This window comes from Carcharodon carcharias, chromosome 4 (genome assembly GCF_017639515.1).
Source record: "Carcharodon carcharias isolate sCarCar2 chromosome 4, sCarCar2.pri, whole genome shotgun sequence".
Classification (NCBI taxonomy): Eukaryota; Metazoa; Chordata; class Chondrichthyes; order Lamniformes; family Lamnidae; genus Carcharodon; species Carcharodon carcharias.
In genome coordinates, this window is record NC_054470.1 from 63972975 (window position 1) to 63989230 (window position 16256).

Consider the following 16256-nt stretch of genomic DNA (forward strand, 5'->3'; position numbering starts at 1 on the left):
CCCAGAAATCTAAAGCCCTCCCTCCTACACCATCTCTCCTGCCATACATTCAGCTGGACTAACCTCCTATTTCTGTACTCACTAGCGCGTGGCACCAGAAGTACTCCAGAGATTACTACCTTTGAGGTCCTGTTTTTTAAACCTGTTTCCTAGCTCCCTAAATTCTGCTTGCAGGACCTCATCCCTCTTTCTACTTATGTCATTGGTCCCAATATGTACCACGATCTCTGTCTGTTTGTCTTCCCCCTTTAGAATGCTAGGATGTAGGGAACTTTTGGGAGAGTTTGCCCTAAGGGGCTCAGGGAATGGAGAGAAGCAGCTAAGGCATTGAATGGATGTCCTCGATCTTTGTGACACCAAATTCTGTGAGCTCCTCACATTTACTGTCAATGGTGAGGGCGACCTAAAAAGTTGGTCTGTAGTAGATAAAAGAAGTCGAGGATTATCATTGCATTCCTGATTAACCTTTGAATAGTAAGCAGTTTTAGCAATGCAGAACATTGCCCAATAATACTTTGTGGTCCAGCAGATCTGATGATAAATGGTTGAACCGTTGATTGCTAATGATGTTGAAGTCTGTGCCCTTTGGACATAGGGGAGCACAGATGAGAGGTATACAAGGGGGAGAAATTTGGGTGAGAAAGAGTAAATAGCTCAGATGTGGTTAAAGGGCATTGAAGGTGGTGGGCAAGATGTGATTAAATTAATAGCTGTTGAAGTGCCTTGATGAACTGTAGGCCAAAGACTTGATAGTCAGGAATTTGAAAGCGCAGTGATAAACTACTTGAGGGAATGTTTTTATTCCAGGATGGACAAAGAAAGAAGCACGCTTAGAAGGGTGGAAAGAAAATGAAGGTAGAATGTGCTAGGCTGGCTGGGAATGCATTGGAACAATCAATCCTAGAGTAAACCAAGGCATGGATGAGGGCTTCAGCAGCAGATGAGCTGAGGCAGGAGCGGATTCGGACAACGTTTTTGAGGTGGAAATAGACAATCTGATTGATGGCGCAGATATGTGGTCGGAAACGTATCTCTGGTCTAATATAACACCAAGGTTTCGAACAATCTAGTTCAGCCTCAGACATTTGCCAGAAAGAAAGATGGATTTGATGGTGAGGAAACAGAGTTTGGACTGAAAACGATGGCTTCGGACTTCCCAACCTTAATTGGAGCACATTTCTGCCTATCTATAACTGGATGTAAGACAAGATGTCTGATAGTTTAGCAGCAATGGAGTAGTTGAGAAAGGTGGCAGTGAAATAGAGCTGGATGCCATCAACACACCTATGAAAACTGGTGCTATATTTTCGCAGGATGTTGCCGAGGGGCAGCATATATGAGAAATAGTGGGTCAAGGATAAGTGCTTGGGAGACACCAGAGATAAAACTGTGAGAGTGGGAAGAGAGTTCACTGCAGTTGATTCTCTGGCTACTATAAGAGAGATGAGAATGAAATTAGGTGAATGCAATCCAACCCAGCTGGACGACGGTGGAGAGTTGTTGGAGAAGGATGGTGTGATCAACCGTGTCAAAAGTTGTAGACAGGTCAAGGAGGAGGGATAGTTTACCTTTGTCACAGTCACATAGGATGTAATTTATGACTTTAAAAACCACTTAGGTACTGTGATAATGGCGGAAACCTGATTGGGGGCTTCAAACTTGGAATTGTCGGAAATATGAGCATGGATTTGGGATGCGACAACACATACCAGGTCTTTGGAGAGGAAAAGGAACTTGGAGCTAGGCAGTAGTTTGTAAGGACAGAAGGAGTCAGGGGTTGTATTTTTTTGAGGGGGTGATGACAGCAGATTTAAAGAAGCAAGAGGCAGTACCTTAATCAGAGAGAAGCATGAACAATATCATCTAACATGGGAACCGGGGAGGAAAATTGGGTGATCAGTAGGTTAGTGGAAGTAGGGTTGAGGGAACAGGAGGTGGGTTTCATGGAAAAAATGAGAGCTATGAACATAGTGGTAGAGAAACTAGAGAACAATGTAAGTTCAGGGTTAGAGTGGAAATGGGGTTGATGGGGGATTCTTTCGAGAATGTTTGGTTTGATGGGCTCAGGGAAGGGAGGGAAGTGACAGAGGCAGCTGATTAGTCTTAGTCTTATAACAAAACTGTCGATGAATTCCTTGCATTTGTTAGAAATAAGGATGGAGAAGATAGGGGAGAGGGATCAAAGACTGTTTGCAGTAAAACGAACCTGGGGATTATCTTTGCTTTCCAGGATGATCCTAGAATATTAAGCAGTGTTGTCAGAGGAGAGCAGGACTCAGTAGTGCTTTAATGTACTCAAACTAGATCTGAGGCAATTTACAGTAGATAGATTTATTTCTGAAAATAATATTTTGCAAGATAGTATGTGACTCATTTGAGACATGAAGTGATATGTGTAGCGTTCTTAGGAGTAAAAAGATGACTCTGGACGCCCGGTCCCCAAAGCTGTCCACCACTGGGGTTTTCCTAGAGTCACTTTTGGGTCAGTTGTAGACTAATTGATAATTGCTATAATTAGTCAGCAAACCTTATCAGTGTATCATGTTATACCAAGATGGTAGAAGGCAAAATAGGTGAATCTTCGTCTTTTTCCTATTCTTCTATAAAAGCAATTCTATTGTTCCAGAATATGATGGACGAGGCTGCTGGTTCCATACTTCCTGGATCAAGAATGTTTGTATATTTCGCACACCTACTCTGCCATTTGCTCATTAGTTTCTCAACAGCAAATACAGTAATTCCCAGACACAACTGGGTTACAGTATCCTTTCTTCTTCTTGCTCTTTTGAATGATTTTCTTCCTTTTTCACTCTTTCTTTCTAGTTCTCCGAATCGACTACTTCCCTCCCTCTGGTTCTCTTTTGTACCTGCTTTGACTTTAAGTCTCACCCTATTTCCCTCTCCGTTATTTGCTCTATTCTTTCTAGAGAATCAAGAATCTAGCTAGCTCTGACTTAAAAATATTCAAAGACTCTGCTTTCGCTGCCTTTGAGAAAGAGAGTTCCAAAGATTCATGACCCTCTGAGAGAAACATTTCTCCTCCTCTATCTTAAATGAGCGACCCCTTTATTTTATCGATGTTCCAGCAATTTGGAAATATTCCAAAGATTGTTTTTCAAGCTATCTTGATTTGAAGCAGCCTGTTTATATCTGTGTAAATTACAGAGGACACAAGTAACAACCCAGAAATAGCTGTAAATCAGGAAATGGAAGGGGGTGAGGAACTCAGGAAAATTACAATCACCAGGGAAGTGGTATTGAGAAAATTGTTGGGGCTGCGGGTTGACAAATCTCTGGGTCCAGGTGGACTTCACTCAAAGGTCTTGAAGGAAGTGGCTAGTGAGATAATTGATGCATTGGTTTTAATTTTCCAAAATTACTTAGATTCAGGGAAGGTTCCATTAGATTGGAAAATAGCAAATGTAACTCCTTTATTCAAAAATGGAAGGAGACAGAAAGCAGGAAACTACAGTCCACTTAGCCTAACATCTGTCATAGGGAAAATGTTAGAAGCTATTATTAAAGATGTTATAGCAGGGCATTTAGAAAAATTCAAGGCAACCAGACAGAATTAACATGGTTTCGTGAAAGGGAAATCATGTTTAACCAATTTATTGGAGTTCTTTGAAGGAGTCACCTGTGCTGTGGATAAAGGGGAACCAGTGGCTGTACTGTATTTAGATTTCCGGAAGGCATTTGATAAGGTGCCACATCAAAAATTATTGTGGAAAATAAAAGCCCATGGTGTAGGGGGTAACCTATTGGCATGGATAGAAGATTGGCTAGCTAACAGGAAGCAGAGAGTTGGCATATTTGGGTCTTTTTCTGGTTGGAAAGATATGACGAGTGGTATACCACAGGGATCAGTACTAGACCCTCAAATTTTAACAATTTATATAAATGACTTGAATGAAGAGACCAAACATATGGTTGCTAAATGTGCTAATGACACAAAGATAGGTAGGAAAGTAAATTGTTAAGAGGACTTAAGGAGGCTACAAAGAGATATGGGTTAAGTGAGTGGGTAAAGATCTGGCAAATGGAGTCAAATGTGAACAAATGTTTATTTTGGCAGGAAGAATAAAAAGAAGCTTATTATCTAAATGGTGCTGGATTACAGAGCTCTGAAATTCAGAGAGATCTGGGTGTCCTACTGCGTGAATCACAAAAGGCTAGTATGCAGCTATAGCAAGTAATTAGGAAAACTAATAGAATATTATAGTTTATTGCGAAGTGAATTGATTTCAAACATAAGGAGGTTATGCTTCTGTTATACAGGGCACTGGTGAGACCACATCTGAAGTACTATGTACAGTATCGGCCTCCTTATTTAAGGAAAGATGTAAATGAATTAGAAGTAGTTCAGAGAAAGTTTACTAGATTAATACCAGGAATGGGCAGGTTGTCTTATGAGGAAATGTTGGAGAGGCTTGTATCCACTAGAGTTTAGAAGAGTAAGAGGCGACTTGATCAAAACCTTTGTGAAGAGGATGTTTCCTCTTGTGGGAAAATCTAAAACTTGGAGTCACTGTTTAAAAATAAGGGGTTGCTCATTTAAGACAGTGATGAGGAGAATTTTTTTTTTGAGGAACGTGAGTCTTTGGAACTCTCTTCCTCAAAAGGTGTTGGAAGCAGAGCCTTTGAATATATTTAAAGCAGAGCTAGATAGATTCTTGATTAACAATGGGGTGAAAGGTTATTGGGAGTGGGCAGAAATGTGGAGTTGAGGTTACATTCAGACCAGCCATGATCTTATTGAATGGTAGAACAGGCTTGAGGAGCTGAGTAGCCTACTTCTGCTCCTAATTCATATGTATGCTTGTACGTTTATAACATAAATTTACTTACAATGAGGAGGAGAGGTAAGGGTTTCCCACAGTTCCTGCCAAATTTAATGGCAAGACATCTTTGAAATTGTTTGCAAAGGTTTCTTGCCAGACTGTCTGTTGGGTTGGAAAGCTGCCAGGGAGCAGATGTCAGCTAAGTCTAGCATTGTGGGGGCTGAATATCACGAGCTGAGAGATACGGTCAATGTGGGGGTGATATGGACGTTGTAAAGGGAGACAAGGAAATTGGAGAGGTTAAAGTGGAGTGCAGTGAATTCAACATCACCCTTGAGTTTGAACTTCGTGGAGTGAATCTGACATCACAGGTCAGCTGATCATGTGGAAATAGGTTTGTTGGGCCCGGGGAAAACATTGCTGCTCCTCCTGACCCACAAGCAGTGCAATAAAGACACTTACCTCATGAAAATAGAGGTTCACAAATTCCTTAAAAGATTTTAGTACCCGACCCTGTCTTCTGAGAGCAGGTTAATTGCCTGCCACCTGACCCACCTCTATTTAAACCAATGGTAGGTGGGTTGGGGTCATATTTGAGAATTAAACATTTTTACCTTTGCATCTGCCCCCAATCCACCCATCCTTGGGAGTTACTATCCCCAATCAACCTCAATTGTCACAACAAGTTGAGTAGATTTATTAACATGGATGGTGTGTAAATCTACATAATGGTGGTTTTTGAGCAGCCTGTTTGATGAAATGGACTTTATTATCTTTATATTTCCTTTCAGTTTTTATGAACATACAAAAATGATCAGACAAGAGCCACTTGTCCTTATAGTTACTTGTCCTTATATTTCTGCAGTTTTATTTACTGTTGTTGCTCATTTGTGTTTCTAAACATTTTCAGTTTTTTCCTGAAAAGCTGGCTGTTCAGGATGGCTCAGTTTTTCCTCTGATGTTTAGTTCAATATATTTTGCATTGTTTGAATTATTTTCTACTTAATTGCACCCCTTTTTCTGACTCAGCTGTTTCATTTTTGTTTCTGAACTGGTTTTCTTTTGAAGATCAGCGCAATTGCATATGCACCAGCGGGCCTGTTTTCATTTGATTTTCAATTCAATATATTTTTCCTGGTACTATAGTATATATTATTATAGAACAGCATGTCCTTTGACTTTATATGAGCAGCAGCATGGGAGGTCCACCAGTTTCATAATATATTATTATATCTGTCATGCAGGTATTATGAGATAACCATGCCAATCAACAGCAGAGCTTAATCCCATCAGTTGTTAGTTTGTCAGTACCCAAAACAATGGACTATACTGTTGAAATGGTGAACACCCATGTCAAACTAACAAAAAAAAGCATAAGGAACCTGTATTTTAAATTTTAAAATTATTCCCAACAAGTTCACAGCATTTTATTTAGGCTTATATATTATAAAATTATAATTATGATATCACAATGCCTATAGATTTTTTTTTACTCTTCTATCATGCTTGAATTTTCATGAACAGTCCCTAAGTAATTGGAACAAAAGCTACAGAAAACTAATGCTGAATGGCAGTTCTCTCCTATTATATCTGTTTCAAGGCAATATTCTATAATCTGCAGAGTTTGTTAAAAATGTTAAATGCTCTTTCGTTGCAGAAATTTCCAGCCTGTTGTTTGTGTGGGGTTAGAGGTCACCTTCAAAGAGGCTGCCCAGAGAGATATTGTACAAACTGCAACATGCCTGGGCACTGGTTTCAAAACTGTATTGAAAGGGCATATTGGAAAAAACAGTGTCATCGCTGTCAGATGACTGGGCACTATGCTGATGTGAGTATTCTATTCATTAGAGAAACAAAGAATGTCAATGGCATGACTGCTATTTAAAATGAGGAGAGCGGATACACTTGTGAACTCCCAAAATGCTATCACTAAGGAATTGGTTTGCACATATTCCTTTGTGTTTTATAGCTGTAATTCTTTTGTTTTGTAATTGCAATATTTATGAATTTTGACCTGCCATTGATATAGAATGCATTGTTACGTTGAAATTTATTCTTTTATGTTGATACGTTTTTTAAAAATGTAAATACTGGCCACAACTCAAACCATTTTTAAGGATATTTAGATTTTATTGGTATAGATTGATTAGATGTGTGACTGCACTGAAGTGTAAAACAAATTCACTGTTTCCTATAAAGCAACTTCCAGAGGGCTTGACCTTGCTGTGTTGAGCTGACTTGCAGCATGGACCAGGGCATCCTTAACAAAAACAAAGCTGACAAAACACCAGAGATTGCCGTAAAAATAGAAATGTAAGTTGTCTACAGTGATTGTAGTTCTGGTGCCAGGCCACAGATCAGTTAGTGCTGCAAGACTTTTTCTGAGTGGAACGGATATAGCAGCAGGGTCCCAAGTCTCCTGGGCAAGCCGCTCACTCATTAGGACCTGCCATTACCAGTACCAATGTTATGCATGTATGTGACGTGCATTCTGTTATTGTATGCTCTACTTGTCAGTGTGCAGTTTCCTGACATTCACTTATGTCACTCTTTATTCAGAAAGGAAGAAGCTTTTGATAATTTGACAAGACAAGCTCTTAAACGATCTAGGTCATGGCCTTCACTGTCTGTGATTGTGAACATATTTTCTGAAAGCCCTGTCAGTCATCACAGCTACATTTTCTCCCAGAGACCTCCTGGCAGAGTAGGATTTTTGCTAATTTACCCATTTGTGGCTGTATATACATAGTGTGTGAGTGAGTATATGCATTTTGGGATTTTTTATCCTCTGCAAGTCACTAAACAGTCGGTTAAGATTTCCTGTGTTCTGTTCCCAGCAGGATTTTGTATAAAGGTCCTCTAGTACAAGACAGACAACTGTCTAAGGATAGCTGAAAGAAGGAAAGGCCGTTTAGTGGTGTTTTGTGTTTGTTCATTGTTGTGGAAATATGAGAACTGGTGGCAAGGGCCCTGTCTATTGAGCACTCAAGTCTCTGTCAGCTGTCGGGGCCTGTTAAAAATTGAGTGTTTTATTTTCTTTGATGTTCGCATTTGAGAATAGGGAAGTAGGAATTAAACAACAGATGCATAAAGCTGTATTTTAATTTTCAAAACCGTAATTTACACCTGATACATTATACTGAGAAAGGACATGAGCTGAGGTGACACTATAACTATTGAAAATAAATATTCTGTGGAAAAATATTGAAAGCTGAGAAATATGCACTTCCTGCCAAAGTTACAGATATAAATATTTTGCCCACAGAATAGAAATAGAAAATACAAATAAAAAATGCATATTGAAGTCTAACCTTTTGGAAAGTAAAATTAAAATATAAGGGCAAATTGACAAATCTGTTCCAATTTCTTGAGCATATAAAGAAGTAATGTCAGTAAAGAGCAGACAAATGCATCACTTGCATCATCCCAGCTATGATGTTCACTTGTTATTGTACACGAAAAGATTGGAAAGAAAATGTTGTTAGTAACTCAAGTGTTAGACCAATACATGTTGAGATAAACCCTCAGCAAGAAAAAGTAAACTGATCAATTATTTCATCACTAAATAGAAATGTTTATGTTTAAAATCCTAATTATTTCATATAGAAGGATGCCAGTAAGTAAAAATAGAGAGAAAGTCAAATGCCATTTCCTTTGCTCCTTAAGAGAGAACGGTAAAATTTGGACATGTTTCTCTATTCATTTCTAATTTCTACTTTATTTTTATGAAGGAAAATTGGATCAATATGTAAAAAAAAAAGCATGTTTTTATCTTTGGTTGAGTCAGTTTTTTAAAAAAAGGCTTATGTTCCTATCTATTTGACTACCATGAACAAATTCTCTAAATGGCTTTCATTTTTCCTCAATGTTTGTTGCTTGCAAAGAATAACAGAAAAGATGAAATCTTGTTTTAAGAAATGTAAAATTAATTTTAACCAACAAGTTGTTGCTATGAGTTTTTAACTTCCATAAATATTCAACAAACTATAGAGTCAATGGTCACTGTTTGACTAAAAGTGAATTGTGCAAAATAGTCACATTGTTAGACTTTAAGATTTTACAATTCCTTTATTTATGTTTGGGGGTAGGGAGGTAGTGGTACTTGGTACCTGGACAAGAAATAAGCTTAGGTTATAGCAATTCTTAATTTATAAATAGGAAATAACAAACCTGTTGGTCTTAAGAGGTACTCACATTGGTTTGAAAATAGAAACACTAAACTCTTTTCTGGACATAACTGATTTTGAAGTTCTTACATAAAAAAACTCCCTATTTTGAACTTTTTCTGAATCATGTCTGTACTTTGTTGCTGTTCATTATTTGAGAAGGTTGCTGCTTGTTAACTGCGAATCTCTCATGGGCTCTACTTTGTCAAGTTCAGCAAAAGTTTCAATGACGTGAATCGGAATTGTTTGCATCCAATAGCAGTTGACTAGTAGCGGTTTTGCTGTCTGTCCAAGTTCCAAACACTGCACTGAATGTTTTAAAGTACTTGTATTAATTTCAAACCAATTACCTTAGATTCATCATCTATGATGCCATCTGAAATACTATTAAAACTGTTGACTAAACTGGGGAAGTTTGCATTTCTAAAGCTTTAATGAAATTCGTTTCAGTCTAACCCTTTTTCAAACAGAGATCAGCGGCTGTTTATTAGACCAAAACATCCATCCTGTTAAGCTGGTGTATCACTTGCCTTGAGTTGATGGTGTTTCTTTCCCTATCTTATAGGCTTGCCCTGAAATATGGAGACAGTACCATTTAACGGTAAATATATTTTTACTAAAACCTCATTTTAATTTTACTGTAGGAGAATTTGCCTGTCACAGTTTATCATTTTTAATGGATTATCACAGACAAATCAGTAATTTTAGTTTTGTGTTCTATGACTTGGCATGTGAATGTAGTTGCAATGGTGTGTCAAAGAATGGCGTTGTATCAGTAGAGCAGCAATTATTGTATCATGTTGCTCATTTTTAAAGACTATGCCCAGAAAAAGATATATTCAGGTAGAATCCACTAAATAAAATGGATATTTGCCAGCACTGCTGATTGCATGGCAAGGAAGCACATATACCTGTTATAAATAGATGGGAGTCTGTTCCTTCTGTGATTGCATTCATTTTATTTTATTAAGAAATACAAAATAGTCCTGAGCGCAATCGCCTTTGTCTTTGTGCAGTTCATTCCATTCAGAATATTCAAGGAGAATTCGATTTCCTTACTTGATTGTGCAGCCATGTTAGATTACACACCTCAAGTGATACTCCTGCTGTCCTCATATTTTATGGAAGAATATTTTAAATTCCATGGTCCACATTTGAGTTCATTCTGATTGCCATGCTAAAAAGTTGAAGGAAATATGGAAAACCCACCAGTGGAATTATGTTATGTTATGACTATGTTAAATTTTCGAGCCTATGTCCTCCAGTAACTGACTGATTTAATTGCTGGAGCTGCTAGATTTGGCAACCGACTGATGTCAGGCCTTTGTCAAAAGAGCAGTATCCCAAAATGAAGTAAACTCTATAGGGAAGTTGCTTAGCAAAAACATCAGTGTCTTCGATCAAGGCAGCTAAATCCATTTAAAATGATGAGTGATCTTCCATGTGTACAGTTCCTGAACCCTTTGAAGTAATGCTTTTTATTTCTAAGTTAAGCATACTTTCTTTAATCTCTATGATCATTAGATTTTTTTGTTGCAAGTAACAAAAATGTTATTTCAGCTATGTGCAAAAAGGACACAAGCCTCAAAGCAGCCTGACCCTTTTTGAATTTTAATTCCAGTATAGGTTTGCTCATGAATCTTACCTTAGAATTAATTAAACTAAATTATGAGATTTATTGCAGAAAACATAAAATCCTGGATCAGTAAAACCGACATAAGATATAACTTTCTTTTGATTGTGACATTGACCCATAAATATAAAGTGATCCATACTTTATTATTTTGTCTCGTAATCTACATCATTTTGTTTAAAAGCCCCCATCTAATTCCTATTGTTTTGATTTCTTTTTAATTAAGAGTAATTTGTAAAACTTTAATTTGCATGAGGTGACACTATGAATAATGAATTGCATGCTTTTTTGTTGGTAATGGCAAAGTATGAGCTGTTGATCACATCCTCTACATGCCGAAACAGTGCCACAGTGACTTGAAATTCAACTGTGTCAGATGCTTTTGTAAACCCCTACCAGAAAAAATGAAGTGTATTATAATAACACGCAAACAATACCTGAAGATTTGAAATTGGTTAGATCCTTCTTGGTTACTGGATCTGTCACTGCAGTTTCTGTGATCTATGTACCTCAGGATATGTCGGCATTCTTACAGCAGCAGGTAAAAAGGCCCTCAAAAAGCCCCCACGGTCTTAATTAAAAAATCACAATTTTCATGAATAGTGTGTAAATAAAAATAAAATTGAGAGCCTGCAGTATATTAGATAAAAAAGGGAATGGCATGGTTACGCTGTCATAATAAGAAAGATCCTCCTACAGGACATGTTTACATTAGTGTCACTTTCTAAAAAGGCAGTTCCTGAATTAACATTCTGAGGGGCTAGAGGACTTGCACAGCTCCTGACAAATCTGTTTTTCCATCAGATTTTCTGTAATCGTATATTCTGAAAAAACAAATTTCTTTTGTAGAATTCAGAATTACAAATCACATGAACAGGCCATAATGCTAAGAACAAGAAAAAAATGAAATCCGCTGATTTTTGGATATGGCGCAAAAATGTTAATGACTTTCAAAGGACTCCATCAATTTGTTATTTTTTTCTTTGCGAAGCCATTGGATGCAACTTATGTATTTGAATAGTATAAATGAATATTTTACTCTTCAAAGAAGATTAAAACAAATGAAAACATTTTAATATACATTTTCCTATATACGATTCACTAACATTTGATTTTAAATACAATAAGTGTATGTTTTCTGCATTCCGTATGGAACAGCTACCTTTCTTTAAGTTGAGCATTCAGCCAGAAAAATCGTTCAACTGTTTATTTTGGAACATCACTGAGGTACCAGTAATTGTATGATAATATGCATTAAGATTGCTTATTTGTTCATGAGCCATGTTTTGATTTGCACCAAACAAGCAATATATAGTTATGATTCAATGCAGTTAAAGACTGTATTTTTAAGAGCACACTGTGTTCACTGTAAATCTCATGCTGTCCACATTATCACAAAGGAACAGAAGACAAATATAATTAAAACTTCAATAAAAGTTAAAATAGCTATGAAGTAAATGCAGGTTTGCATATTGCAGTGTAGATCCATATTATAACTTGTGTGCCAGGTTATTCATTGAAGTATTATGGTTTGCATGAGAAACACACTTCAGTGAGCTTTGATTTTGGAATACATTCACTGTCACAAAAATCCTGATGATCATTTACTGTAACATTTGCAGCAGAAGCATCATGCGGCCTAATGTAAATAGTATAGATTTTCGCCTGCTGAGATATAGTCACATATGGATAAAACCTTGCTAATATATTATACAAACTTTATGTGCTGGTATGTATTTGAACAGCAATGATGCAGTAATGTGAATACTTAAGTGCGTGGGATTGGGAGCAGGCCATTCAACCATCAAACCTGTTCTGCCATTCAGTTAGAGCATAGATGTTCTGTACCTCAACTCCATTTACCTGTCTTTGCTCCCTATCTCTTTTTAACTTACCTAACGAAAATGTATCAATTTCAGTCTTGAATATTTCAGTTGACCTAGCATCCATAGCATTTTGTGGGAGAGAATTACAGATTTCCACTATCCTTTGTAAAAGTGCTTCCTGATTTCACCGTTAACTGGCCTAGCTCTAATTCTAAGATTATGACCCCCCTTTCTTCATTCCCCTATCACGAGAAATAATTTCGCTTCATTTAGCCTATCATTATCATTTTAAACATCCCAGTTAGATCACTCCTCAACCTCCTAAACTCACAGGAATATGAACCATGTTTATGCAACCTGTCCTTGTAATTTAACTGAAAGAAACACTTTTATTTGTGCAGCACCTTTCACGACCTCAGGGCATCCCAAAGTAATTTACAGCCAATAAAGTACTTTTGAACAGCAGTTACTGTAGCAGTATAGGAAACACATCAGCCAATTTGTGCACAGCAAACTCCCACAAACAGCAATGTGATCATGACCAGATAATTTGTTTTTGTGATGTTGATTAAGGGATAAATATTGACCAGGATACCAGGGATACCTCCCTTGCTCTTCTTTGAAATAGGTCCATGGGACCTTTCACATCCAACAGCAGATGGGGCCTCAGTTTAACATCACATCCAAAACACAACGCCTTCAACAATGCAGTATTCCCCAAATACTGCACTGTAATGTCAGCTTAGAATTTTGTGCTCAAGGGCTGAATTTTGCAAGGCACCAGATTTCACCCCCCTCACCCCAGCTAAAAAGTTGTCAGGGAGTCCACCAAGGGGCACACCGGCTGCCCCACAGCCATTAACGGCCAGTAGGCTAGAGGCAGGATTTCCACCTCTCAAGAACAGTAAGTCCCGCTTCAGAGAGCTGCCATTCAATTAGAGGCTGGCAGCTATCCTGGACTCTGGGACGGAGGCATATGATGTTTTGGATCGGAATTTGGGTAGGTGTTTGAAGGCCTCATCAAGTGCCCAACTGGCAGGCCCTGGCAAGGGTGTGGGGCTTGAGAGGCCAATGGAGGGGAAAGGCAACTTGGGTATGCCTCCGATGGGTCTGGGGGCCTGTTAAGGAGGGATTCCCCCCCACTTCCACTCTGTGCAGGGAAACCTGCTGCGCTGGCTGCTTGATGTGGGTCTCTCCTACCATTGGTTAAATTCCAGTGGCAGCGGGATGAAGCCCTTAAGTGGGAAATAATTGCCCACTGGCAGGCAGACTGCCTGATGCCACCCCCGCTGGTGTCATTACGGTGGGCCCAGGGGCAGGTGGGTAGGTGGAGGGCAGGCTGCCCAATGGATTTAATTAGCCCCTTGCCTTCAAACCTGCTGGCTCGGTGGGGGGGGGAGGTAAAATCCAACCCCAAATCTCTGGAGTGGGACCCAGAACTTTCTGACTCGAGAGGTGAGAGTGCTACCCACTGATGGCTGATACTTCAAACCCTGGTAACATGCTGGTAAATTTCTGCTGTACTACCTCCAAGACCAATATACCTTGTCAGAGCTGAAAGACTGAATACAGGGATGGCGTATGACCAAGGCCAGAATTTTCTGTGCCAGTTGGCGTCGGGTGTCATGACATCCATGAGTGGACAATATGGCGGGAAGGCCAAAAATCTGTTTCATGCCGTGAAACCAGTTTGCGATCATCTGTTTTGCCCCTTCAATAGCGGGCCATGTTTCCAAATGCCGCACAACGGGAGCTTCATTTTCATACATCTGCATTTCATAATAACCCCTGTTGCCAGAGCCATTCCTCCACATCAAATTTACTGCCCATGTCGATAGGAAAACATGCCAGTACAGAACACGTCTTGACGTGCAGAAGTCGGGACTTACCGCCAGGGCCTTGCGCAGATCGTGGACATCCAAGGCGCAGAATATGCTGGAGCCTGACAGCAACTGGACTCTGGAGGAACGTGCATTCTCATGGACACGGATCCACCACGAAGTAGCTCACAGAAGATGGAATGTCACAGTTGAGGTCTGTTTCGGGACATCAGTGTCTTGGCCATGGTCTGCTATGGATGATTGTCAAAGGGGTGGAGAGGAAGGTGTAGGTTTGACTGGGAAAGGAAGGCGTACCGGGGCAGTCAGGGCCGGGGTTGGTGAGGTTGGGAGGGGGGAATGTTGGTGTCGTGGGGGGGAGTATAGGGTGGGAGGAGGATGTAACAATGAGAATGCGCCAACTGGGGAGGTTGTGGAAGGGGAGAGGAAGGTTTAAGGAAAGGATTTCAGGAGGGGGAGGACTTTGGAGGGGGTCGAACGAATTCAGAGGGGGGTCAGGACTTCAGGGGAGGAACGAGTTTGGAGGGGACGAACGATGGTGTCAGGTGGGTGAGGTTGGGATGGGGGGAGGGCGGAATGGGGAGAGGAGGGTGTAATGGGAAGAATGTGGCAACTGGGGAGGCAGATATAAGGGGGAGGTAGGTGTAAGGGAAGGAGTTCGGAGGGGGTCAGGATTTCAGGGAGAAAAACTAGTTCAGAGGGGGGGTGGAGTTCAGGGAAGGAAGGAGTCTGGGGAGAGGAGGGAGTAAGGCAGGGAGATGTCCAGGTGAACATGAAAGGGAGGGGTCTGTGGAGTTAATGACTGCCTCCTGGGGAGCGAAATGAGGTTGGGTATGGTAGGACGGAATGGTGAGAAAGGGAGGGCAGAGTGAGCTGATGGGTTGGGAGGGCGAGGGTGCGATGAAAGCAGTAGAAGGGACGGCGAGGGTGGTTGGTGGGGCCTAGGAGGCAGATACGTACCCTGGGGGTGGGAAAGAGGAGGTTGGGGTCAGGGAGGTCAATGTGGATGGGGATGGGATTCTCAGGCAAGTAGGGAACGTGCACTTTCATCTGGACATCCCAGGAAAAAGGATTCTGGCTGGTAGGTGATGCCAGGGGGCCCGACAGCATCAGGGGAAAGAACAGGGTGGCTGGGGGAGGGGAAAGGACTGGAGATCTAAAGACAAGCTTCACCAGTACCATGCTTCTAAAATTGAAGGTAAAAGGAGCCTCATGTTGGGTGGGAACAGGTACTGCATGGGAGTGTGATCAGTGGGTGGGCGGAGATGCAGGTCAGTTCAGATGGACAACTGAAAGCGAACCCCAACATGCAGCATTGAAAAAGCTCAGAATATTGAGATGAATGTGATGGAGGAAGGATCCACGTGCTTGGGAGAGTGCTTGCACAAAGCTCTGAAAGGCCCTGCCCCCCACACACTTCTCCCTCCAGAATCACTCGTGGGCTTCCTGCGTGCAGCTGAACTGCTAGCGTGGGAGTGGGGGTTGGCGGTGATGCAGGGGGAGGACTCGCAAAGCCTGTAAATGAAGCTAAAAGACACCATTGCACATTATTCAGTGAAAGTGAATATATTTTCCAATTATAAAGTGACAAAATGTGTTCATCCATGCAGCCGCATGTGATCTGAAATTCTTAACTTTTCTAGGCCTACCACTTCTTCCAGGTGCTGCCCTGACATCCGCAGCAGCGGTGGAGACAGCCTGTGCAATTGTTGGCCCTGTTGCCTCTGATGACTTCAACATGCATCCGCTGGAGAACTGAGGCCTTGAGGACCCCAGCTTGCTTTGGCTGTCCTCCTGTGGGCCAGCTGCTTCCTCTGCAGTGACAGAAGATGAGGTTGAGGGGGTCACAGGCAAAGGGGACTCAGAGGGAGAAGATAGCCTCTGAGACTCCTAATTGGATGATCCAGGAGTGTCCAGCTGCCTCTCCTCCCTTCAGGTTCCCGAGGGTCCCAGCCTGACTCCTTGAAGGGAAGGAGCACCTGGAGGGCCATTGAGGTGCCCCATTTCCCCCT

The 16256-nt window shown here is 40.6% G+C and overlaps 1 protein-coding gene across 2 annotated transcripts in view; it reads left to right on the forward strand.

Annotated features, from left to right (window-relative positions):
• The window catches only part of zcchc7 (zinc finger, CCHC domain containing 7), a 325014-nt gene that overhangs the window by 234511 nt on the left and 74247 nt on the right, over nt 1-16256 (forward strand). For both annotated transcript variants that reach the window (XM_041185240.1, XM_041185239.1), the window contains exons 5-6: nt 6439-6609; nt 9513-9548. In XM_041185240.1, the coding sequence (XP_041041174.1) occupies nt 6439-6609; nt 9513-9548 (207 nt within the window). The remainder of the gene's footprint in view (nt 1-6438; nt 6610-9512; nt 9549-16256) is intronic.